Source organism: Ranitomeya imitator, chromosome 3 (genome assembly GCF_032444005.1).
Source record: "Ranitomeya imitator isolate aRanImi1 chromosome 3, aRanImi1.pri, whole genome shotgun sequence".
Classification (NCBI taxonomy): Eukaryota; Metazoa; Chordata; class Amphibia; order Anura; family Dendrobatidae; genus Ranitomeya; species Ranitomeya imitator.
This window is the reverse complement of record NC_091284.1, coordinates 463,556,225-463,581,644: the sequence shown is the minus strand read 5'-3', so window position 1 is coordinate 463,581,644 and position 25,420 is coordinate 463,556,225. Positions and strand designations below refer to the sequence as shown.

At 46.0% G+C, this 25,420-nt stretch overlaps 1 protein-coding gene across 1 annotated transcript in view; it reads left to right on the top strand.

Moving 5' to 3' along the window:
• Positions 1-25,420, top strand: part of LOC138671660 (uncharacterized) — a 967,572-nt gene that overhangs the window by 489,011 nt on the left and 453,141 nt on the right. Inside the window, exons 66-68 of the mRNA XM_069759831.1 lie at positions 7,878-8,428; positions 19,495-19,667; positions 21,247-21,405. Of these exons, the coding sequence (XP_069615932.1) occupies positions 7,878-8,428; positions 19,495-19,667; positions 21,247-21,405 (883 nt within the window). The remainder of the gene's footprint in view (positions 1-7,877; positions 8,429-19,494; positions 19,668-21,246; positions 21,406-25,420) is intronic.

Genomic DNA, 25,420 nt, shown 5'->3' with positions numbered 1-25,420 from the left:
GGCGACAGTCGTGTTGTGTGTGCTGTGAAAAAAGGAAACATAAAATTAATACCAAAAACTAACTAGACGCTAAATCCTGTGGAATTTGAAAATACATATTATGTCAATGCAATACAACCGAAAGCATGTGAGAAATACTTACGTTCTCATGAGAAGGACCGGTCTTAAAAATGACAGCACACGATGGTACTTGTACGGTCTGATCCTTGCTGCAGAACCACTGGCAACACGACTCTCTTCGCGCAGGTCCTTGTTGAAGCGGTCCTAAGACCGCCAACGTGTTCTTAGTTTGTCCACTGTTAAATAAAAATAAAATATAATGATCAGTAAATGGACTTTTGGCCGTGCAAAAACAACTATGTGTGATGAAAGAAACTCCGAAGAGTTTCTTTCATCACACACAGTCAAGAGAGCACGGCCAGGGTCTCTGCTGCTTCACACTGCATTGCAATACTTACCAAATGCACTACGGGCCTGTGGCGAGGCATTGTCCCAGCCATCCCACAATGCTTGGGCCACCTCACTCCATAACCGACGGAGCGTGCTGTTCACTGCATGCTGTTGATCCCGGCTGTCCCACAACAGGACTCGCTCCTGGACAAGGGTTATCAGGAGGTCGTTGTCAATCCGGTCATCCGGAAATAATTAAAGTTTGATCAATCACATAAGGAAAAGAAAGAGAACAGATGCTGAGAAATAGCATGAATACAAAAGTCAACATACAAAAGGATTCCAGAAGAAAAATTAAAAGAAATACAAGTGTAAACAAAAGAAGATTCAAGAATATTACAATGAGGACAGTCTGCCTTGTATACATACCCGCTGCCGTCTTTCCACCGGACCTTGACTCCACTGCTCCGGCCCTGTCTATGCCTCAGTAGAAGTGCTCTAAATAAAAAAAAGAAAAATCAAATTGTCACGTGTCGATGTGACAGTGAATACTTACCAAGCTGACGGGGCAAATACTAACCTCACTAACATGATCCACTTCCGACTGACGTGGCTCAAACTCCTCACCAGATGAAGACTCCGAAGAAGACATTCTGACGCATTTGGAAAAAAATATTTGGAAGAAATTAGGACATGTAGAGCAAAAAATTACAAAATAAAGGCATTGGTTAGGATATACTCACATTGTCCTGTGTCTTGTCCTCTAAAATGCTGTCCGACAGTGTCTTGTCTTCTTGGGAGTCTGATGAAAAGTGTCCTGAAACTTCCCCCAAGCTCCCTTTTATCATCTTGAAGCTAGGGGGTGGCTTATCAGTGTCTAGACATCCTTATCTTAATTAAAACGAATGCATTCAAAAATGCATGCAAACGCATGTACCTCAAAAACGCATGCGTTTCCATTGACTCCAATGCATTTTTTGCCGCAAAAAACGCAAACGAACGCATGCAGTTTTTTGGCGTCAAAAAAAGCCTCTTAAAATTACTACATGTTGCATTTCTGCAAATGAACGCATGCAGAAAAAAACGCATGCGTTCATAAACGCGACCAAACGTGTATACAAACAAACGCATGCGTTTTTAATGTTAAAGATAGGGAAAAAAAACGCATGCGGTTTTTTGCAGTAAAAACGCTGCAAATGAAAACGCAAGTGTGAAACCAGCCTTAGTTGATTAGTAGTTCCCTCATCCTCTGCCCCAATTTCACCCAAATTATTTTTGAAGAGGTCAATACTATCATTTTTTAGTTTCTTACTGTTTTTATAGTTGAAGCATATTTTGTGATTATTTTTGCTTTCCTTAGAAATGAGCCTCTTTGTCTCAGTCTCTACTGCGTTAATTTGTCTTTTACACAATTTTTAATTCACTATTATTATATAATTCCTCATCACTAGCTTTAATTCCCTAAACGCTTTATTTTTGTCATCTATTGCACCCCTCCAATTTATAATTTGTTTATTCCCTTAGTGCACAGTTCTTTTTCAGAAAAGTTTATAAAAGTTTCCAATTCACTTTGTGTATTTTTATTTTCAAGGATCTTTCAAGGATCTTTGCCAGGTTGTGAGGCTTGGTGGAGTTATTGGGGAGGCTTTTGGCATTAGTATATATACATTTTATGTATTTTCTGTATTTCTATTTCTCTTTAGTGTATTAAAGGCAATATATCAGCAGATTTTTGCTATGTAATCTTAGAGCAGTATGATATAGGATAAGACAGTCTGATTCCAACAATGTATCCCTTACTGAATTGTTTGGTGTAGTTTTGATAGAATCCTTGTTTGTCTGATGTATATGGAGTAGAGCTAAGACTTTTGGGCTGTGCATTATCCCACCAACTCCCCTGACTGGCAGCTTCCTTGGAAAACTGTGAATTGTAAGTAAGCTGCTAATCAGTGGTGGAGGCGGGGTTACACAAATTAGCCTGACTCTCTGGCATGTGAGATATAGTCCTGTACTGTTGATCTCCTGTTGTTAAAAACTGATTGTATAGAAACTACAACACACTGCCTATTAAGTGACATGCCCATCTAATCAAGCTTTTGTGCCCTATATTATGATGCTCTCAGACTAGATTGCAAAAACCTGCTGACAAATTCTCCTTAAATCTTCTAAGCCCTTCCCCATGCCACCCCCCACTTTCATTGCTTAGGCATAAGTCACTATCTACCCCATCTTCTCCTCCTGTATAGTAATTACCCTACCCTCCATAGTTTAAACATGCCTCCAACCTTTTAGCCATTCTTTCCCTCAACAAAGCTGCACCCTCTCCATTGACATGCAGCCTAGTTCTACTGTAAGGTGCACAGGTCGGTAGTCATAGTTGAGGGGCTGGTGTGTTTCCACACCCTGGCATGCTACAAATAAACAGTGTCCTGATTCTCCAGTGCTATGCATGTAGTGCATAACACTGACGTTTTTGGTCGCAGGCCTCTGCTGTCTTCGGTTCTTCAACTTCAGGAACAGCTGCACACACATTAGGGGAGATCACATTTGTTTGCTTAAGAGTCCATTTTCATCATATTGAAACACGCTGTTGTGGGCACAAACTTTTCCTATTTCAAAGTCAATAGCATAGCACGTTCTGATGTTCGCTGTTCGCTCGCCCTGAGCTATCCTTCTCCTCGCTGGCATCTCTGATCCCTGGGATAGTCCATCCGACTCTGCAGCTTCCATGAGTCCCGACCCAACTCCCTTATGTGATTCCCTGTCCGACTTCCTCTCCTATGAAGATATTGAAACATACTTGCTTCTCAGTGCCTCAGTTGGACTGTAGGCCCCGGGTGTTCCAGGAATGTCCGCTCCGAATTTATCGCTGACGTTCTCTTGTTGCTGAACAGCCCGTGCTACTCGTGCCCTCTGATCTCCAACTACTGCTGTCTCTTCATCTAATCTCTTAGGCTACTTTCACACTTGCGTCGTGCACCGCACGTCGCTATGCGACGTTGCGGCGCACCGACGCAAGCAGCAAAAGCGCCGCACAACGGGGGCAGCGGATGCATTTTTTCTAGCGCATCCGCTGCCCCATTGTGAGGTGCGGGGAGGTGGGGGCGAAGTTTCGGCCGCGCATGCGCGGTCAGAAAAAGCAGACCGTCGGCAGCAAAAAACGTTACATGTAACGTTTTTTGCTCCCGGCGGACCGCCACAACACGGCGCAACCATCGCACGACGGTCGCGACGTGTCAATGCGTCGCAATGCGTCGCTAATGTTAGTCTATGGGGCAAAACTTTGCAGGATGCGTTTTTTCCCCTAAACGACGCATTGCGACGTATTGAAAAAAATGCTAGTGTGAAAGTAGCCTTACTCTCACTGCACTAAACAGAAAGTGTTCCTGTTCCTCTTGTTAACTTGCTGTGCCCCTCACACACTGGAGCTGTTCCAGAACACATTAACTGTTTCTATCATAGACCTGTCTACTTCCTGAACTTATGGTGCCCACCGCCGCACTATACCCAATCCTATAGCTAAACCTTAACCTATGCGCTATGCACTAATCTTATACTTTCACTATATCTAATAGATTTTTCAGAACACATTAAGTCATCCACATATTATAGCAATGCATTAACTGTGCACTTTGGTGCCTATAAGGTCCTATGCCTAATAAAACACTTTTTTTTTTGTATAGGTTAGAACCTTTTTTCTAGTCAATGGAGAAGCACATGACCATTCTGGTCACACTCTTACACTACCTTAGAACCTGTAGCCAACAGAGAAGTCTGCTCAGTTCTTTAAGAACCTAAAACCCTTCTTCCTACAGCAATTCCGGGGCCACTTATTTACCTTTCTAATCTCCAGCTTTCTCTCTGGCTTAACACATAGTACTTCAGAGAATATACTGTGTGCAGAATTATTAGGCAAGTTGTATTTTAGAGGATTATTTTTATTATTAATCAACAACTATGTTCCCAATCAACCCAAAAGGCTCATAAATATCAAAGCTTAATATTTTTGGACGTTGGAGTGTTTTTTTTTTTCTTCTTAGGATGATATCTTTTTGTGCAGGTAACTATTACTGTGCAGAATTATTAGGCAACTTATTAGAAAACAAATATATTCCCATCTCACTTGTTTCTTTTCACCAGGTAAACCAATATAACTGCACAAAATTTAGAAATAAACATTTCTGACATGCAAAAACAAAACCCCCAAAAATTAGTGACCAGTATAGCCACCTTTCTTTATGATGACACTCAACAGCCTTCCATCCATAGATTCTGTCAGTTGCTTGATCTGTTTATGATCAACATTGCGTGCAGCAGCCACTACAGCCTCCCAGACACTGTTCCGAGAGGTGTACTGTTTTCCCTCCCTGTAGATCTCACATTTTATGAGGCACCACAGGTTCTCTATGGGGTTCAGATCAGGTGAACAAGGGGGCCATGCCATTATTTTGTCTTCTTTGAGACCTTTACTGGCCAGTCACGCTGTGGAGTAGTTGGAAGCATGTGATGGAGCATTGTCCTGCATGAAAATCATGTTTTTCTTGAACAATACCGACTTCTTCCTGTACCACTGCTTGAAGAAGTTGTCTTCCAGAAACTGGCAGTAGGTCTGGGAGTTGAGCTTCACTCCATCCTCAACCCGAAAAGGTCCCACAAGTTCATCTTTGATGATACCAGCCCATACCAGTACCCCACCTCCATCTTGCTGGCATCTGAGTCGGTGTGGAGCTGTCTGCCCTTTACTAATTAGCCTCTGGCCAATCCATCTGGCCCATCAAGAGTCACTCTCATTTCATCAGTCCATAAAATCTTTGAAATGTCAGTCCTAAGATATTTCTTGGCCCAGTTTTGACGTTTTATCTTATGTTTCTTGTTCAAAGGTGGTTGTTTTTCAGCCTTCCTTACCTTGACCATGTCCTTGAGTATCGCACACCTTGTGCTTTTTGTTACTCCAGTAACGTTGCAGCTCTGAAATATGGCAAAACTGGTGGCAAATGGCATCTTGGCAGCTTCATGCTTGATTTTCCTTAATTCATGGGGAGTTATTTTGCGCCTTTTTGCCCAACACACTTTTTGCGACCATGTTGGCAATTTGCCATGAAATGCTTGATTGTTCGGTGATCACGCATCAAACGTTTGGCAATTTCAAGACTGCTGCATCCCTCTGCAAGACATATCACAATTTTGGACTTTTCAGAGCCCGTCAAATCTCTCTTCTGACCCATTTTGCCAAAGGAAAGGAAGTTGCCTAATAATTAAGCACACCTTATATAGGGTTTTGATGTCATTAGACAACACCCCTCCTCATTATAGAGATGCACATCATCTGATTTACTTAATTGGTAGTTGGCTCTTAAGCCTGAACAGCTTGGAGTAGGACAACATGTATAGAAAATATCATGTGATCAAAAAACAACTTGCCTAATAATTCGGCACAAAGTGTACTACCTTTGAGGTCCTTGCCTTAAGCTTTCGGTCTAATTCCCTGAAATCATTTCTTAGGATCTTCCACCTACCTCTGACTTTGTCATTGTACCGATGTGCACCATGACTCTGGGTCCTCACCAGCCTCTTCTAGTGATCTGTAAACCTGATCTGCGATGTGTCGAACTTGAGCAGGAGGAAGACAACACACCATGCAACCATCCAAGTCTTTCTGATAGATTGCCCTATATGTTCCCCTAATGATGGAATTCCCCACTAGCAGCACATGTTTAGCCTTCCCTGTCCAGATACTCACTGTGAATACAAATTAAGAATTAAAGAATACCTGTCACAAAATGGCTTTTATTTATTCTTAAATAGTGTAATTATTTATATATGTTTATAGGTTTTCAATGGATACTGACTACTTTGAAAGGCAGAATCTGTCTAAAATCTTTTTTTTTTTAATGTCTATTTTTATTCAGACGTTTGCCACTATCTTTCGGATAGCATGGCTTTTCAGGTATCACTTTGCATAGTGCATTATTCTCTGGTCTAAACATCATTATTCTGCTATAAATGGTGAGATCACGCTGTTTAGTGTAGCGATTAGGTGAGAGGATATTGGAAATGAAAGATAATGTTTGCGCTATTGTGGAGGTCATAGTTTTACTTTATTAGTATAATTGTCACTGTTTGCTGTGCTTTGCTTCACTCGGCATAACTGTCACACTGCTCCCTGTTCTAAAATGTGGTTTACCGCTGATTAGAGCAAAGAGCAGTGTATCAGTCTTGTACAGTGTTCAGCAATAACAACTGTACTAATAAAGTAAACTTATGGCCCTTGCAGTAATGCAAACATTATCCTTCACTCCATAGCACTGATCATTTTCTCTAATTAAGCTCTTGACATAATTTGTGAGATCACGCTGTTCAAGGAAGAAAAATCACGTTCTTTTCTATGGGGTAATGTAGCGCCACTAGGCATGCCGGGAACACAGTATACAAAAAGATGTCCCTAATAAAGTTTCTAAGCTATACTGGACCACACTTCTACCATAATAGGTATCAACATATCCCAGGAAAGATGATTGAATCCTAGAAAAAAATTAAGTGAATATAAAATCCCCAAACAATCAATACATTTAATAAGTAAATGCTTAATACATATGTGAATACTTATAATATAGAGCATTAAAAAGGGCATATCTAGTCATATATGCATTGAGCATTTATTTAATAACTGTATTCGTTTTGAAATTTTGTATTCATTTCATTTTTTTCATATCATCTTTCTTAGGATATGGTGATATACATGCCGGATCCCCAGGTCTGGCAGCCACATACTGACTTTCAGCAGAAAGTAGGCAATTACCATGCGCTTATACATCATATAGTTTGCAAATGACCTTCCCTAATTATTTTTTTATCTCTCAATTCAGCAGTCTTCTCCATGATTGTGGAGCTTACTGAAATTGACTAAGGGACCTTTTTAAATGCTTTGCAGGTGTTTTTGTCAATTATTCTAATTTACTGAGATATTTACTTTTGGGTTTTCGTTTTCATTGGCTTTAAGCCATAATCATCTACAATAACAGAAATAAACTCTTGAAATAGATCACTGTTTGTAATTACTCTATATAACATATGAGTTTCACTTTTTGTATTGAAGAACTAAAATAAATTTTTGATGATATTCTAATTTTGTGAGAAGCACCTGTAAGTAGCTAGTGAGGCTGCTTCAGGGATGTATGTTATATGGACTTTTTTGTACACCTGATAATATACAAGAACTTACACAGTATATGCCTCCTAATAAATTTGGGTTGAAATTAAAATCTACGCCTGATATGTTCTGTCATAAGTTTAAAAAATTGTTCAAAATATTGGTGGCCATTCTTCCTCTGCTTATTCCTACCCATTTTGAAAAGTGAAAAGAAGGAAAAAATGCACAAATGTTGGTGTTTGCTACAATTTGCAACTTTGTAACAATAAATCTCCCCATCTGTTTACTTTTACAGTCTACTGTAAGTGTTTCCTAATGTGTCACATTTGTCTTTTAGGGAAGACCTAGTAGAACATGCAAGCTATCATATTCAGGATTTGGACATTTTAACCAAACAGGAAATTGAAAATGTGTGCCATCTCTTATCATCCATGCACCTTTCTGTCAGTGAGCATGCCAAGTCAACAAATCAAAATTATGGAAATATAACCAATGCAAACTTTGAGAAATTTGTTCAATGCTTCAGATCCCTTCTTCAAGATCAGTATACTTTAATAAAAAAGCAGCATGAGGTGGCCTTGGAAACTCTCAGTTGCATTGATAAAAAGCGTAGAACACATGAAAAGCTAACTGATGACCTTGCACATGAAAAGAATGTACTTGAACAACACAAAAAAGGAACATTGAAAATATTGAAGCAGATTGCGCAAGACAAGGCTATGGTGGAACAGAAGATCCATGTTGTTCATCAACAGTTAGAGAAGATCAAGAAATTCAGATCCCTACTCCCAGAGTATCAAGTTGCACTAGAGAAATCAGAATACAAATGTTCAGCTATAATAGAAAATATTAAGCAAATGGTGCAAAACATAGATATATCGGCTTTAGGTAAGGAGTAGTGGTTTGTATAGTTCTAAACTCTACAAATGATATGCTGGAGAACCGAACTGTGATATGTGATTTCTAGAGAAACCAACTAGAAGAAGGAAATAAGACAAAATAGTAATAATAATAATAATCTTTATTTATATAGCGCCAACATATTCTGCAGCGCTTTACAGCTTAAGTTTCAAACACAACAGTCATAAGTAATAACGTTAGCAATACAATAATTAAAGCAAAATAAGACGACCCTGCTCGTGAGAGCCTACAATCTACAATGAGGTGGGGGAGATACAAAGTACAGGTGTGTATTTACAATGATGTATGTACAATGATGGTCCAGCCATCTTCAGGGGGTGGGGGATACAGGGGCGTCGCTATCATGAGGCCACTTGAGTCAGCTGCTTCAGGCGGCGCCACCTGCTGATAAAAAGGGGGGCGGCATCTGCGGGGAGCGTTCTTTCAGATGCCGACTTGTGCCTGTGTTTGGCCGCTCTTCTCTTCCTGACATCCTGCTGTGCCGCCGCCCGCTTCATACTGTAAAATATACACTTTGTTTACTGGTGTGCGGTGGCTTTTACGCTCCAGGTTCAGCAACTCAGAGAGGGGAGGTGTCCTGTGGGAGAAGGACACTGGCCAATGAACGCTCTCACATCACTGACAGAAGAGCTGATAGGCCAGTGCTCCTGTCTTCCTGCATTGTGCCTCTTTGAAGGGAAGAAGCGAGAGCTAGGAAATAAGATCAGAGAGGAGCTACCTGTGCTGGAAGATGCAGGAGAAGCAGCTCCAATCACAAGGTGACAGATCCCCTGCTGGGCAATCCCGGCACAGAGAGTGGGTGTGGGGCTCAGCTGCTGTGAGCATGCGAAGCTGAACATGTACACCAGCCCCCACCCCTTAGCACAGAAGTGTGTGTTTGGGGTTGTGTCATGTGTGGGTTGTCTCTCTGTCGTTGTGTCTTTCTGTGAGTTGTGTCTATGTGTGTGTCTGTATGGTCTGTCTGTGGGTTGTGTGTTTGTGTGTGGGTTGCGTATCTGTGTGTGGGTTGCATGTCTGTATGTGGGTTGCGTGTCTGTCTGCTTGTGTGTGGGTTGCATGTCTCTCTGTGTATGTGTCTGCTTGTGTGTGTCTGTGTGGGTTGCGTGTCTGTGTGTAGGTCATGTCTATGTGTGTGTCTGCGTGTGTGTGGTCTGTGTGGGTTGCTTATCTGTGGGTTGCTTGTCTGTTTATGGGTTGTGTCGTTGTGTGTCTGCTTGTGTGGGTTGCGTGTCTGTGTGGGTTGTTTGTGTGTAGGTTGTGTCTTTCTGTGTGGTGTGTGGGTTGCGTGTCTGTGTGGGCTGCGTGTCTGTGTGTGGGTCTTGTCTCTGCCTTTCTGTGGTGTGTGGGTTGTGTCTGCATGTGTGTGGGTTGTGTGTGTCTGTGTGTGTGCAGTTTGTGTCTCTGTGGTGTGTGGGTTGTTTCTGTTTGTGGGTTGTGTCTGTGGTGTGTTTGCCTGTGTGTGTTGATTGTGTCTCTCTATGGTGTGTAGGTTGTCTGTCTATGTGGTGTGTCTGTTGTGTGTCAGTGTAGGTTGGGTCTCTGTGTTGACTGTGGGTTGTGTCTGCGTGTGTGTGTTGTATCTCTGTGTATGTTTGTGTGTTTAGATATCTTGTGAGAATACTGAGGGGTGTGTATATACACTTGTCCTGCATGCATGTGAATATGATGTGAACCTGCTGTGCATCTGTTATATAGCATGTGTGTACTAAGGACATGTATGATATGTGTGTCTGTGACTGTATGATGTGTATGTAATGAACATGTGTTGTCCAGTACATGTGTGCTGTATATAATGTAATTTAACCCCTTCACCATCTTTAATGTTCATATACGTCAAAGGTTGTATCCTTGCCTTTGATACAATCTCGCACACTGGCAATATACTAGGTGGAGGACTATGGGAGGTGCATTATAATATATTGATAACTATGGGGTGCATTATACTATATGGAGGCATAAGGGGGTGCATTATACTATATGGAAGACTATGGGGGCATTATACTTTATGGAAGACGATGGATGGTGCATAATGATATATGGAGGACTATATGAAGCCAATTATACTATATGGAAGTAATTATAAAATTTGGAGGGCTCTGTGGGAGGGCATGATAATACTTGACGGGCTATGAGGAAGCCTTTATACTTTATGGAGGGCTGTTTTGGGGACCATTATACTGTATGTAGTTCCTTTATACATTATGGAGGGCTGTATGGGGCTCACAGCTGGGGATCATACTGTGGCAGGATAGTTGAGGGTGTACAGTAAGTTTATCATATTGTGTGTGTGGAGGAATCATTATGGGGGATCATAGTGTTTGCGGGGCACCTTTGTTGGTATCATACTTTATGGGGGCAATGAAAGAGGAATTTGGGGGCTTCAATAGGAGGAAAATTACTTTGTAACGGCAGCAAAGTTGTGAGATATGTACCTATGTGATCCAGACAAATTATTTTTTTTTGGTGGGGGGGAATGGGGGAGCAATAAGAGCTTGTGGTTTGGGGCCCCATGATCTCTTTGTATGCCCTGGTGCAGGATGCATTGTCCTTTTCACAAACATCTCTGCTGGAGGACAGATGGACCATAACTTACACACCATGTCCAATGCTGCCCCTCGGTACATACAGGCATTCAGCCATATTTTAGTTGAGCGCCGGTTGTGCTCGCTACCCTTCCCACTCTCACATCCTTTACTCAACCCAATAGGAAGGTCCCTGCTATTAGCTCCGGACAGCCCCGTGTGCGGCGCTTGTGATTGGCTAAGCGTTTCGGGAGAAGGAGGCGTGATCTGTTTGGACTTTTTTTTTCTATTTCTCTAAATTAAAATGTCCACTATTCTCCTCATTTTTACAGTATAGATATAAATCTGTATGAACCAGATTTATTCCTACCGATTTAAACAAATTTACTATAGGGGGGCACCATTCTGCACTTCACCTCAGGCAGCACATAGGCTAGGTTCACCCCTGGGGGGATAGATGGGGAAAGTGAATGGGCTACACACACACACACAAACTTAAACTTTGATTAGGAAATGTGATAGGCCGCTCTGAGCAAATGTGTTTTGAAGGAGCCCCTAAAACTATGTAAATTGTGGATGGTCCTAATATCTTGGGGTAGAGCATTCCAGAGGATTGGCGCAGTGTGGGAGAAATCTTGGAGTCGGGAGTGGGATGTACGGATTAGGGCAGAGGTTAGTCGAAAGTCATTTGCAGAGCGCAGAGGTCGGTTAGGCCGATAGACCGAAATGAGGGAGGAGATTTAAGGGGGTGCCGCAATGTGGAGAGCTTTGTGGGTGAGAATAAGTACTTTGAATTGTATCCTGTAATGAATAGGCAGCCAGTGTAATGACTAGCAAAGAGCGGAGGCGTCCGAGTAACGATTAGCTAGATGGACAACCCTGGCTGCTGCATTAAGGATAGACTGGAGAGGGGAAAGTCGAGTAAGGGGGAGGCCAATTAGTAGAGCATTGCATTAGTCCAGGGGGGAGTGGATCAAGGCGACAGTGAGGGTTTTTGTTGTTTCCATGGTGAGAAAAGGACGGATTCTAGAGATGTTCTTTATGTGTAAGCGGCACCAGCGGGCAAGAGATTGTATATGGGATGAGAAGGAGAGATTAGAGTCAAACATAACACCCAGACAGCGCGCCTGCTGCCGGGGTGTTATTATGGTGCCACCTACGGAGAGGGAAATGTCAGATTTAGGGAGGTTAGTAGATGGCGGGAGCAGAAGAAGTTCAGTTTTGGAGAGGTTGAGTTTCAGATAGAGAGAGGACATGATGTTGGAGACTGCGGACAGACAGTCACTGGCGTTCTGTAGTACAGCGGGAGTAAGGTCAGGGGATGATGTGTATAGTTGTGTGTCATCAGCATAAAGATGGTACTGAAAGCAAAATCTGCTAATGGTCTGTCCAATTGGGGCCGTGTAGAGGGAGAAGAGAAGGGGGCCAAGGACTGAGCCCTGAGGTACCCCGACCGTGAGAGGAAGAGGAGATAAAGTGGAACACCCCGGATTGGTGCGATCGCCGATCGCATCGATCTCGCCAATCGCAGGGCACAGCGCGGTGTTACCGTGCTGTGCCCTGCTGAAACCTGCGTGGATTGGTGCTCTGGATCGGTTAGAAACTAGGACAGGCCCCGCAGGGCCTGCAGGAGCTGCTTGGCGCAATCGATGTCATCGTCGATCGCGCCAATCACAGGGCACAGCGGCGGTCACGCTGTGACCGCTCTGTGCCCTGCAGGTGACCTGGCTGTGACCTGAAAAGGATCGGAGCTAACAGCTCCGATCCAGGGCAGGTCACAGCCAGGTCACCAGCAGTTGCCAGGGTGACCAGGAAAGCTCTGATAGGTGGGATCGATGTTATGGTCGATCTCACCAATGACAGGTCACAGCAGCGGTATGACCGCCCTGTGACCTGTTTGTCCCCTGCCTGACCTGTGTATGACCGCTCTGCAGGGGTCCTCACTTTAGCTGAGGATTCCTACAGAGCGGTCATACTGCTGGATCTCCCTGCTGGATCTTGTGCCTTCATCTCCCTGCTGGATCTCCCTGCTGTGCTGGGTATTGTGGTGCCACAGCAGCCTGTAGCAGCACAATCCCTGCTAAAGAAAGAAGAAAACTAAAAGTAAGTTTTATCCCTGATCCCTGCCCAATCCTTCTTCATCCACTCCAATCCCCACATCCACCCCAATCCCCCATTCCCCTCTTTTTACCCCCCTCCACCCCCATTTGCGCCGCCTCCGTGCGCAGATTTAGTAGCTGCCGAGCGTTAATTGGTGACGCAGTTCACCGATCAACGCTCGTGCTTGCTTTTTTTCCTTAGCCCCCTCTCCGTACACACATCCCGCAGCCGCCAAACTTTGATAAGTGACGCAGTTCACTTATCAGAGTTTGTGCCTGCCGTTTTCCTTTTCTTTTTCACCCCCTTTGCACCACCTGACTACAACCATACGTTTTGATCACTGATCCCTGCCCAATCCCCACATCCACCCCCATCCCCCTTCCCCCTCTTTTTACCCCCCTCCACCCCCCTTTGCTCCTCCTTCCTTGCACCCATTTAACAGCCGCCGAGCGTTCATTAGTGATGTAGTTCACCGATCAAATCTCGCGCTCGCATTTTTTTCCCTCAGCCCCTTTATGCAACCTCCGTACACACATCCCGCAGCTGCCAAACATTGATAAGGCTACGTTCACACTAGCGTTGTGCGCCGCTGCGTCGGCGACACAACGCATGCAAAAATGCAGCAAAACGCACGCAAAAACGCTGCGTTTTGCGACGCATGCGTCGTATTTTGCCGAAATTTGGACGCAAGAAAAATGCAACTTGTTGCGTTTTCTTGGTCCGACGCTTGCGGCAAAAAAACCGCATGCGTCGCACAACGCAGCACAAAAAGACGCATGCATCCCCCATGTTAAATATAGGGGCGCATGACGCATGCGTCGCCGCTGAGTCGCCCGACGCAAACATGACGCAAAACGGGAAATGCTAGTGTGAACGTAGCCTAAGTGACGCAGTTCACTTATCAGAGTTTGTGCCTGCCGTTTTCTTTTTTTTTTTCACCCCCCTTCCCCCTTGCCCGACCCCTGTGCGCACATTAAGCAGCCGCCAAACTCTGATAAGTGAAACAGTTCACTTATCAGAGCTGGGCCTGCTGTTTTAGACACTTTTACTTTTTTTGTCATCTCCGTGTGCACATCCAGCCGCCGCCGAATTTTGATAAGTGACGCAAGTTCACTTATCAGAGCTAGGGCCTGCTGTTTTAGACTTTTCTTTTCACATGTTTTTTTTCTCCTTTTAGCGTTTTCTTTTCAGATAATAGTTTGCACAAATCACTATCCCCCCCCACACATACACATACAGTTATCAATAAAGTACACCCAAGCACCATATTCACACAAAAATGTCCCGCTTCTCCCGTTCGTCCCAACAGCGCTATTCATTGGAGGAGGCATATTCTTTCCTTGCCTCCGACACTGATAGCGAGGGAGAGGATCCCACTTTTCTTTACTTTTCCGATTCTTCATCCTCATCCTCTTCTTCCTCCTCCTCCTCATTTTCCTCCTCTGGTCCTGCGGAACTGCCACGCAGACGCCTCAGGACTGAAGATGAGGCAGCGCCCACCATTCCTGAATTAGCGCTCCCTACTGAGGACACCATATGGACCTCACCCCCTGAAAACTACGAGCCACTGATTGCTGATTTTGTGGCAGAATCAGGAATCAAGTTTGACACTGCCGGCCTCACAGAAACAGACTTTTTCAAAGACTTTTTCTCTGAGGAATTTATTAACCTCATAGTGGAGAAAACTAATTTGTATGCTCGTCAATTTTTGGAGCAAAACCCCGATTCATCATTTTCCAACTGGTCTCCTGTAGACACAGTTGAAATGATGCAGTTTTGGGGCCTGGTCCTCCACATTGGGATCGTGAAGAAGCCAGAAATTTGGCAATATTGGAGTGTAGATATTTTATATAACACTCCAGTGTTCCGAATGGTCATGGTTCGGAAGGATTTTGAGGCCATCCATAAGTTCCTGCATTATTCCGATAATGCACAGTGTCCCGCACGAGATGACCCCAACTTTGACTGTCTGTTCTAAGTTCAGCCGGTCATCGAACACTTAAACAAAGAGTTTTCTGAAGTGTACGTGCCCAAAAGGGACATCTGCGTGGATGAGTCCTTGGTTCATTTTAAGGGGCGGCTCAATTTCCGTCAATACCTGCCTAACAAGAGGGCCAGGTATGGAATCCAACTCTACAATCTGTGTGAGAGTACCTCAGGGTTCATCCACAGGTTTAGAGTGTACGAAGGGAAGAACACCAGGATTGAATCCCCTGAGTGTCCTTCTATCCTGGGAGTGAGTGGGAAAATTGTGTGGGATTTGGTGCACCCACTGCTGGATAAAGGTTATCACCTCTATACCGATAACTTTTATACCAGCGTTCCACTCTACAAATCCCTCTCTGCGCGAGGAACGGCAGCCTGCAGTACTGTCCGCAAAAATCAGAGTCCTCCCGAGGACGCTACTTGGGCAGATGCTCAGAAAAGGTGAGAACAAAGCCCAATGTAGCGACCACCTACCAAGAGAGGGATGTCCTGCTCTTGACCACCATACACGGTGATGGCAGCGCCCTCAGCACCACTGTACAGGGTATCTCTACACAGGTCAGCAAACCAGACTGTGTACTGGGTACATCAAAAGCATGGGGGGCGTTGATCTCTCTGATCAATTCCTCCAACTGTACAGTGCTTTGAGAAAGGCCAAGGTGTGGTACAAAAAGCTGGCCGTGCACTTTGTACAAATGGCAATGCTCAACGCTTTCCTGCTGTCACGATGTGCACGTCACACCGATACGTCGTACCTTCAGTTCCAGGAGGTAGTGGTTAAGGCCCTGATATTTTGCACTCCGGAAGGAGCGGGACCCAGTACTTCCGGAACTGTAGGTGCTCGTATCGTACCAGGCCAGCATTTTCCGAAGGTGGTCCCACCAACTGGAAGAAAAGGTAAGCCGCAAAAAAGGTGCCGAATGTGTTACAAAAGGGGAATACGCAAAGACACCATCTATCAATGCATCACCTGCCTCGAAAATCCTGGCCTGTGTATGAAGGATTGCTTCAAATTGTACCACACCTCCATGCACTACTAATTTACTTTACAGGAAACCGTATATTAGTTCCAAAAAGGGGGCACATCTAGATAAGTTCCTTGGGGGTCTACGTTCCAAAATGATGTCACTTGTGTTTTTTTTTACTGTTTAGGCACATCAGGGGCTCTGCAAATGGAACATGATGACCACCGACCATTTCATCAAAGTCTGCATTCCAAAACATCACTACTTCCCTTTCGAGCCCCAACGTGTGCCTACATAGTTTTTTCCCACATATGGGGTAAACAGGACAATTTGAAAAACAACTTTTGATGTGAAATTTCTCCTGTTACCCTTGGGAAATTAAAAATTGGGAACTAAAAGATAATTTTTGTGGGAAAAAACAGGATTTTTTATTTTCATGCCTGGGCATTATAAATTTTAGAGAAGCACGTAGGGGTTCAAAATTCTCACCACACCTAGATAAGTTCCTTAGGGGGTCCAGTTTCCTAAATAGGGTCACTTGTGGGGGGTTTCTACTGTTTAGGCACATCAGGGGCTCTGCAAATGGAACATGATGCCCGCTGAACATTTTATCAAAGTCTGCATTCCAAAACATCACTACTTCCCTTTCGAGCACCAACGTGTGCCCAAACTTTAGTTTTCTTCCACATGTGGGGTACCAGCATACTCAGGACAAACTGGACAACAGCTTTTGGGGTCCAATTTCTCCTGTTACCCTTGGGAAAATTAAAAATTGGGACTAAAAGATCATTTTTGTGGGAAAAAATAGGATTTTTTATTTTCACACCTGGGCATTATAAACTTTAGTGAAGCACGTGGGGGTTCAAAATTCTCACCACACACCTAGATAAGTTTCCTACGGGGTCAAGTTTCCAAAAAGGGGTCACATGTTGGGGTTTTCCACTGTTTAGGCACATCAGGGGCTCTGCAAACGTGACATGGCGTCCGATCTCAATTCCAGCCAAATTTAGCTTGAAAAAGTCAAACGGCGCTCCTTTCCTTCTGAGCCCTGTCATGCGCCCAAACAGTATTTCCCCCCACATATGGGGTATCAGCGTACTCAGGACAAATTGGACAACAACTTTTGGGGTCCAATTTCTTTTTTTACCCCTGGGAAAATAAAAAATTGTGGACTAAACCATCATGTTTGTGGAAAAAATAGGATTTTTTATTTTCACGCTCGGGCGTAATAAACTTCTGTGAAGCACTTGGGGGTTCAAAGAGTTCACCACACAGCTAGATAAGTTCCTTAGGGGGTCTAGTTTCCAAATTGTGGTCATTTGGGGGTTTCCACTGTTTAGGCACATCAGGGGCTCTGCGAACACGACATGGCGTCCGATCTCAATTCCAGCCAAATTTAGCTTGAAAAAGTCAAACGCCACTCCTTTCTTTCTGAGCCCTGTCATGCGCCCAAACAGTATTCCCCCCCCAAATATAGGGTATCAACGTTCTCAGGACAAATTGGACAACAACTTTTGTGGTCCAATTTCTCCTGTTACTCTTGGGAAAATAAAAAAAATGGGGACCAAACCATCATGTTTATGGAAAAAATAGGATTTTTTATTTTCACGCCCAGGCGTTAGAAACTTCTGTGAAGCACTTGGGGGTCCAAAGAGCTCACCACACATCTAGATAAGTTCCTTAGGCTGTCTAGTTTCCAAAATGGGGTGACTTGTGGGGAGTTTCTACTGCTTAGGCACATCAGGGACTCTGCAAACGCGACATGGCGTCCAATCTGAATTCCAGCCAAATTTAGCTTGAAAAAGTCAAATGGCGCTCCTTTCCTTCTGAGCTCTGTCGTGCGCCCAAACAGTAGTTCCCCCCCTCATATGAGGTATCCGCGTACTTTGGACAACGACTTTTGCGGTCCAGTTTCTCCTGTTACCCTTGGGAAAATAAAAAATTGGTGACTAAACCATCATGTTTGTGGAAAAAATAGGATTTATTATTTTCACACCCTAGCGTTATAAACTTCTGTGAAGCACTTGGGGTTCAAAGTGCTCACCAAACATTTGTATAAATTCCTTACGGGGTCTAGTTTCCAAAATGGGGTAACTTTAATGGGTTTCCACTGTTTAGGCGCACCAGGGGCTCTGCAAACGCGACACGGCGTGCGATCTCAATTCCAGCCAAATTTAGCTTGAAAAAGTCAAGCGGTGCTCCTTTCCTTCTGAGCCCTCTTGTGTGCCCAAACAATAGTTTCCCCCCACACATGGGGTATCAGCATTTTCAGGACAAATTGGACAACAAATTTTGTGGTCCAATTTCTCCTGTTACCCTTGGGAAAATAAAAAATTGTGGACTAAACCATCATGTTTGTGGAAAAAATAGGATTTTTTATTTTCACGCCCGGGCGTTATATACTTCTGTGAAGCACTTGGGGATTCCAAGTGCTCACCACACATCTAGAAAAGTTCCATAGGGGGTCTAGCTTCCAAAATGGGGTCACTTGTGGGGGGTTTCTGCTGTTTAGGCACCTCAGGGGCTTACCAAATGCGACATGGCATCCGATCTCAATTCCAGCCAAATTTAGCTTGAAAATGTCAAATGGCGCTCCTTTCCTTCCGAGCCCTGCCGTGCACCCAAATAGTGGTTCCCACCCACATTCGGGGTATCAGTGGACTCATGACAAATTGGAAAACAACTTTTGAGGTCCATTTTCTCGTTTTACCCTTGGGAAAATAAAAAAATTGTTGCTGAAATATCATTTTTGTGACGAAGAAGTAAAATGTTAATTTTTTCCTTCCACGGTGCTTCTGCTCCTGTGAAACACCTAAAGCATTAATAAACTTCTTGAATGTGGTTTTGAGTATCTTCAGGGGTGCAGTTTTTAGAATGGTGTCACTTTTGGTTGTTTTCTACCATATGGACCCCTCAAAGTGACTTCAAATGTGAGGTGGTCCCTAAAAAAAGGTTTTGTACATTTTTTTGGAAAAATGAGAAATCACAGGTTAACTTTTAACCCTTATAACTACCTAACAAAAAAAATTCTGGTTCCAAAATTGAGCTGATGTAAAGTAGACATGTGGGAAATGTTACTTAAGTTTTTTGTGTGACCTAATTCTGTGATTTAAGGGCATAAAAATTCAAAGTTGTAAAATTGCGAAATGTTCAAAATTTTTGGCCAAATTTCAGTTTTTTTCACAAATAAACGCAGGTAATATCAAAGAAATTTTACTGCTATTATGAAGTACAATATTTCATAAGAAAACAATGTCAGAATCATCAGGATCCGTTGAAGCGTTCCAGAGTTATAACCTCATAAAGGGACAGTGGTTAGAATTGTAAAAATTGGCCCGGTCATTAACGTGCAAGCCACCCTTGGGGGTAAAGGGGCTAATGCTTAGTGACTGGAGCCTAGAGAGTAGGAGAGGGGGGTCAACAGTAAGTTGATCTTTTGATGTCATCATTATATTTACAGGAGATCTGCGTGCAATGCAAAAGCCAGACGTGGACATTGAAGAGCTAATGGCATCGATCATTATTATTCTCAAGTCACCAAGCGCAGATCTGACATGGGCAAAGGGAGCTAAGAGGCAGATGGCCAATATAGATCGCTTCCTAAATGAGTTGTCAAATTTCCACATGTTACAGGTGAAATTCTGTATTTATGGATTTTATTAAATATTTGTAATATTAAACATATTTGTTATCATATTCCTTAAAGTTATATCAAACTCAAATACACAGAGGGCCATAATTAAAAACCTTGACAAAGTCTTGAACCATCCTTGATATTACTTAAAAAATGTCTACAGTTGAGAACATTTTTTCTTATCATCAAATATAATGATGATCCTTTTCACATGGAAACATACTTTACGGTATGTGCACACGTTGCGGAAAGGTGTGCGGATTTTTCAGCACTGATTTTGGTAAATCCGCACTGCAGAATTACTGCGGATTTACCGTGGTTTTTTTGCTGTTTTTGTGCGGATTCCACCTGCGGTTTTACATGTGCGGATTCAAATTATGGAGCCGGTGTAAACCGCTGCGGAATCCGCACAAAGAATTGACATGCAGCGGAATAAACAACGCAGCGTTTCCGCACGTTTTTTTCCGCAGCATGTGCACTATGAATTTTTTTTTCCATAGATTTACATGGTACTGTGAACGCATGGAAAACTGCAGCAAATCTGCAGCGGCCAATCCGCTGTGGATCCGCAACAAAATACACAGCATGTGCACATACCCTCAACGGGTTGTCCCTTCAACAAAATACATTTTAATTAATAGATCTTAGAATAAAATAAACACATAATTAGGCATCCTGGAATAATATAATATGTTAACCAAGAGCAGTAAAAGCATATTGCCCAATGGCCTTATTTAAGTATGTAATTACAAAGGTAAAAAAACCTTGAATAAATAAATAATACAGATAATAAAGTATGATGCTAACAAAAGTGCTCCCCAAACACAGTGTGATACCCCCACAGTAAAGTCATCCACAGTACTCTGCACACGCATGGTATGATTACCCTGCCATACCCTTCAGCACAGTATGGTGACCCCAACATAGTATGATGCCCCAACTGTGATCCCCACACAGCCCTCCACATAGTGTAATGGGCAACATATAGTCCTCCATACAGTATAATTGCCCCACATAGTCCTTCATGCAGAATAATGGACCCCACATAGTCCTCCATACAATATAATGAGCCCCACATAGTCCTCCATACAGTATCATGCCCCCACATAGTCCTCCATACAGTATAATGGGCCCCACATAGTCCTCCATACAGTATCATGGCCCCACATAGTGCTCCATAGAGTATAATGGTCCCACAGTTCTTATTCAGTATAATGGGCCCCATATTTAAAAATATAAATACTCACCTCACCACGTTCCCCCACTGCTCTGTGATGAGGAACGAGTTCTCTGCAGCTCTTCGCTGCTCGGGCGTGAAATAGTGATGCCATCGCTGGGACGTCAGACTCATAGGGAAAATGATGGTGCAGCGTGTATCAGCTGATGACTCCCTGCTGCATCATTGCTTTCAACTTTATCGGCATTCAGGATGCCAATATAGTTGAAAGTGCAATGACAGGCAGAGGGGGGCAGTGTCTGTGTTGCAGCCAAATATAATCACCCAGCAGGCTAGATTTGGCAAGCAGGCCATAGTTTGACATGTGTGCCCTATAACAATGTTGCATTTTTCATCTTTAGTTAGCTCAGTCTACATTTGAGCTTGTGGAAACAAATACAAAGAAAATTCAGTTTACTCCTGAGAACATGGAGAGGAAGACTGCTGGCAATGCGGCAGCTGGAAGTCTTATGAGATGGCTTCAAGGTGCCATACAGTATTACAGGATTTTGACTTTTAAGGTAATTTTTATTTTACTTATAGGAAATAAATAATTGCCAAAAAGGCAACAGTTTTAAGAGCTAAACAGTGTGTCACGGTGCAAGGTCATAATATAGTATACAAACGCTTAAACATGTTTAACATGTTTTGTTGCCCAGTATCTGAATGTAAATCATTCAGAAAACATATATTTTATTACAGTTAAAAGGGGTATTCCCATCTCCAAGATCCTTTCCCAATATGTAGTAGGTATAATCTATAATATAACACTGGGAGCGTCACTCTGTCCGAAGCCTTTATAGACTGTGCAGGCGCAAGCGTCGGCGCAGTCTGGGCCTCACAGAGTGACGCTCCCGGGAGATCGCAGCATGCGTTCACACTGAACGCACACCGCGATCTCCAACAGAGAAGCAGGGACCGCCAGGAGGGTGAGTATCGGCCATATTCACCTGTCCCGTTCCACCGCTGAGCGCCACCATCTTCCCGGTCTTCGGCCTGTGACCTTCAGTTCAGAGGGCGCGATGACGCGCTTAATGCGCGCCGGCGCCGCCCTCTGACTGACCAGTCACAGCCAGGAGACCGGGAAGATGGCGGCGCTCAGCGGTGGAACAGAGGACAGGTGAATATAGTAAGTGCTGGGGGGCTTGAGCTGGCGGCGATACCGGCACCTGACCCCCACAGCGCGCCGGTGTCCCCGCCTGCTCAGGCCCCCAGATGGGTGCAACACATGACAGGATGGGGACGCAGGATGGGTGCAGCACATGACAGGATGGGGACGCAGGATGGGTGCAGCACATGACAGGATGGGGACGCAGGATGGGAGCAGCACATGACAGGATGGGGACGCAGGATGGGTGCAGCACATGACAGGATGGGGACGCAGGATGGGTGCAGCACATACCAGGATGGGGACGCAGGATGGGAGCAGCACATGACAGGATGGGGACGCAGGATGGGTGCAGCACATGACAGGATGGGGACGCAGGATGGGTGCAGCACATACCAGGATGGGGACGCAGGATGGGGGCAGCACATGACAGGATGGGGACGCAGGATGGGTGCAGCACATGACAGGATGGGGACGCAGGATGGGCGCAGCACATGACAGGATGGGGACGCAGGATAGGCGCAGCACATGACAGGATGGGGACGCAAGATGGGTGCAGCACATACCAGGATGGGGACGCAGGATGGGTGCAGCACATGACAGGATGGGGACGCAGGATGGATGCAGCACATGACAGGATGGGGACGCAGGATGGGTGCAGCACATGACAGGATGGGGACGCAGGATGGGTGCAGCACATACCAGGATGGGGACGCAGGATGGGTGCAGCACATGACAGGATGGGGGCACAGGATGGGTGCAGCACATGACAGGATGGGGACGCAGGATGGGTGCAGCACATAACAGGATGGGGACGCAGGATGGGTGCAGTACATGACAGGATGGGGGCGCAGGATGGGGACGCAGGATGGGTGCAGCACATACCAGGATGGGGATGCAGGATGGGTGCAGCACATGACAGGATGGGGCGCAGGATGGGTGCAGCACATGACAGGATGGGGACGCAGGATGGGGACGCAGGATGGGTGCAGCACATACCAGGATGGGGACGCAGGATGGGTGCAGCACATGACAGGATGGGGACGCAGGATGGGTGCAGCACATGACAGGATGGGGACGCAGGATGGGTGCAGTACATACCAGGATGGGGACACAGGATGGGTGCAGCACATGACAGGATGGGGCGCAGGATGGGTGCAGCACATGACAGGATGGGGACGCAGGATGGGGACGCAGGATGGGTGCAGCACATACCAGGATGGGGACGCAGGATGGGTGCAGCACATGACAGGATGGGGACGCAGGATGGGTGCAGCACATGACAGGATGGGGACGCAGGATGGGTGCAGCACATGACAGGATGGGGATGCAGGATGGCGACGCAGGATGGGTGCAGCACATGACAAGATGGGGACGCAGGATGGGTGCAGCACATGACACGATGGGGACGCAGGATGGGTGCAGCACATGACAGGATGGGGACGCAGGATGGAGCAGCACATGACAGGATAGAGACGCAGGATGGGTGCAGCACATGACAGGATGGGGACGCAGGATGGGGACGCAGGATGGGTGCAGCACATACTAGGATGGGGACGCAGGATGGGTGCAGCTCATGACAGGATGGGGACGCAGGATGGGGACGCAGGATGGGTGCAGCACATACCAGGATGGGGACGCAGGATGGGTGCAGCACATACTAGGATGGGGACGCAGGATGGGGACGCAGGATGGGTGCAGCACATACTAGGATGGGGACACAGGATGGGTGCAGCACATGACAGGATGGGACGCAGGATGGGTGCAGCACATGACAGGATGGGGACGCAGGATGGGGACGCAGGATGGGTGCAGCACATACCAGGATGGGGACGCAGGATGGGTGCAGCACATGACAGGATGGGGACGCAGGATGGGTGCAGCACATGACAGGATGGGGACGCAGGATGGGTGCAGCACATGACAGGATGGGGATGCAGGATGGCGACGCAGGATGGGTGCAGCACATGACAGGATGGGGATGCAGGATGGGGACGCAGGATGGGTGCAGCACATGACAGGATGGGGGCGCAGGATGGGGACGCAGGATGGGTGCAGCACATACCAGGATGGGGACACAGGATGGGTGCAGCACATGACAGGATGGGGCGCAGGATGGGTGCAGCACATGACAGGATGGGGACGCAGGATGGGTGCAGCACATACCAGGATGGGGACGCAGGATGGGTGCAGCATATGACAGGATGGGGACGCAGGATGAATGCAGCACATGACAGGATGGGGACGCAGGATGGGTGCAGCACATGACAGGATGGGGACGCAGGATGGGTGCAGCACATGACAGGATGGGGATGCAGGATGGCGACGCAGGATGGGTGCAGCACATGACAAGATGGGGACGCAGGATGGGTGCAGCACATGACACGATGGGGACGCAGGATGGGTGCAGCACATGACAGGATGGGGACGCAGGATGGGTGCAGCACATAACAGGATGGGGACGCAGGATGGGTGCAGTACATGACAGGATGGGGGCGCAGGATGGGGACGCAGGATGGGTGCAGCACATACCAGGATGGGGATGCAGGATGGGTGCAGCACATGACAGGATGGGGCGCAGGATGGGTGCAGCACATGACAGGATGGGGACGCAGGATGGGGACGCAGGATGGGTGCAGCACATACCAGGATGGGGACGCAGGATGGGTGCAGCACATGACAGGATGGGGACGCAGGATGGGTGCAGCACATGACAGGATGGGGACGCAGGATGGGTGCAGTACATACCAGGATGGGGACACAGGATGGGTGCAGCACATGACAGGATGGGGCGCAGGATGGGTGCAGCACATGACAGGATGGGGACGCAGGATGGGGACGCAGGATGGGTGCAGCACATACCAGGATGGGGACGCAGGATGGGTGCAGCACATGACAGGATGGGGACGCAGGATGGGTGCAGCACATGACAGGATGGGGACGCAGGATGGGTGCAGCACATGACAGGATGGGGATGCAGGATGGCGACGCAGGATGGGTGCAGCACATGACAAGATGGGGACGCAGGATGGGTGCAGCACATGACACGATGGGGACGCAGGATGGGTGCAGCACATGACAGGATGGGGACGCAGGATGGAGCAGCACATGACAGGATAGAGACGCAGGATGGGTGCAGCACATGACAGGATGGGGACGCAGGATGGGGACGCAGGATGGGTGCAGCACATACTAGGATGGGGACGCAGGATGGGTGCAGCTCATGACAGGATGGGGACGCAGGATGGGGACGCAGGATGGGTGCAGCACATACCAGGATGGGGACGCAGGATGGGTGCAGCACATACTAGGATGGGGACGCAGGATGGGGACGCAGGATGGGTGCAGCACATACTAGGATGGGGACACAGGATGGGTGCAGCACATGACAGGATGGGACGCAGGATGGGTGCAGCACATGACAGGAT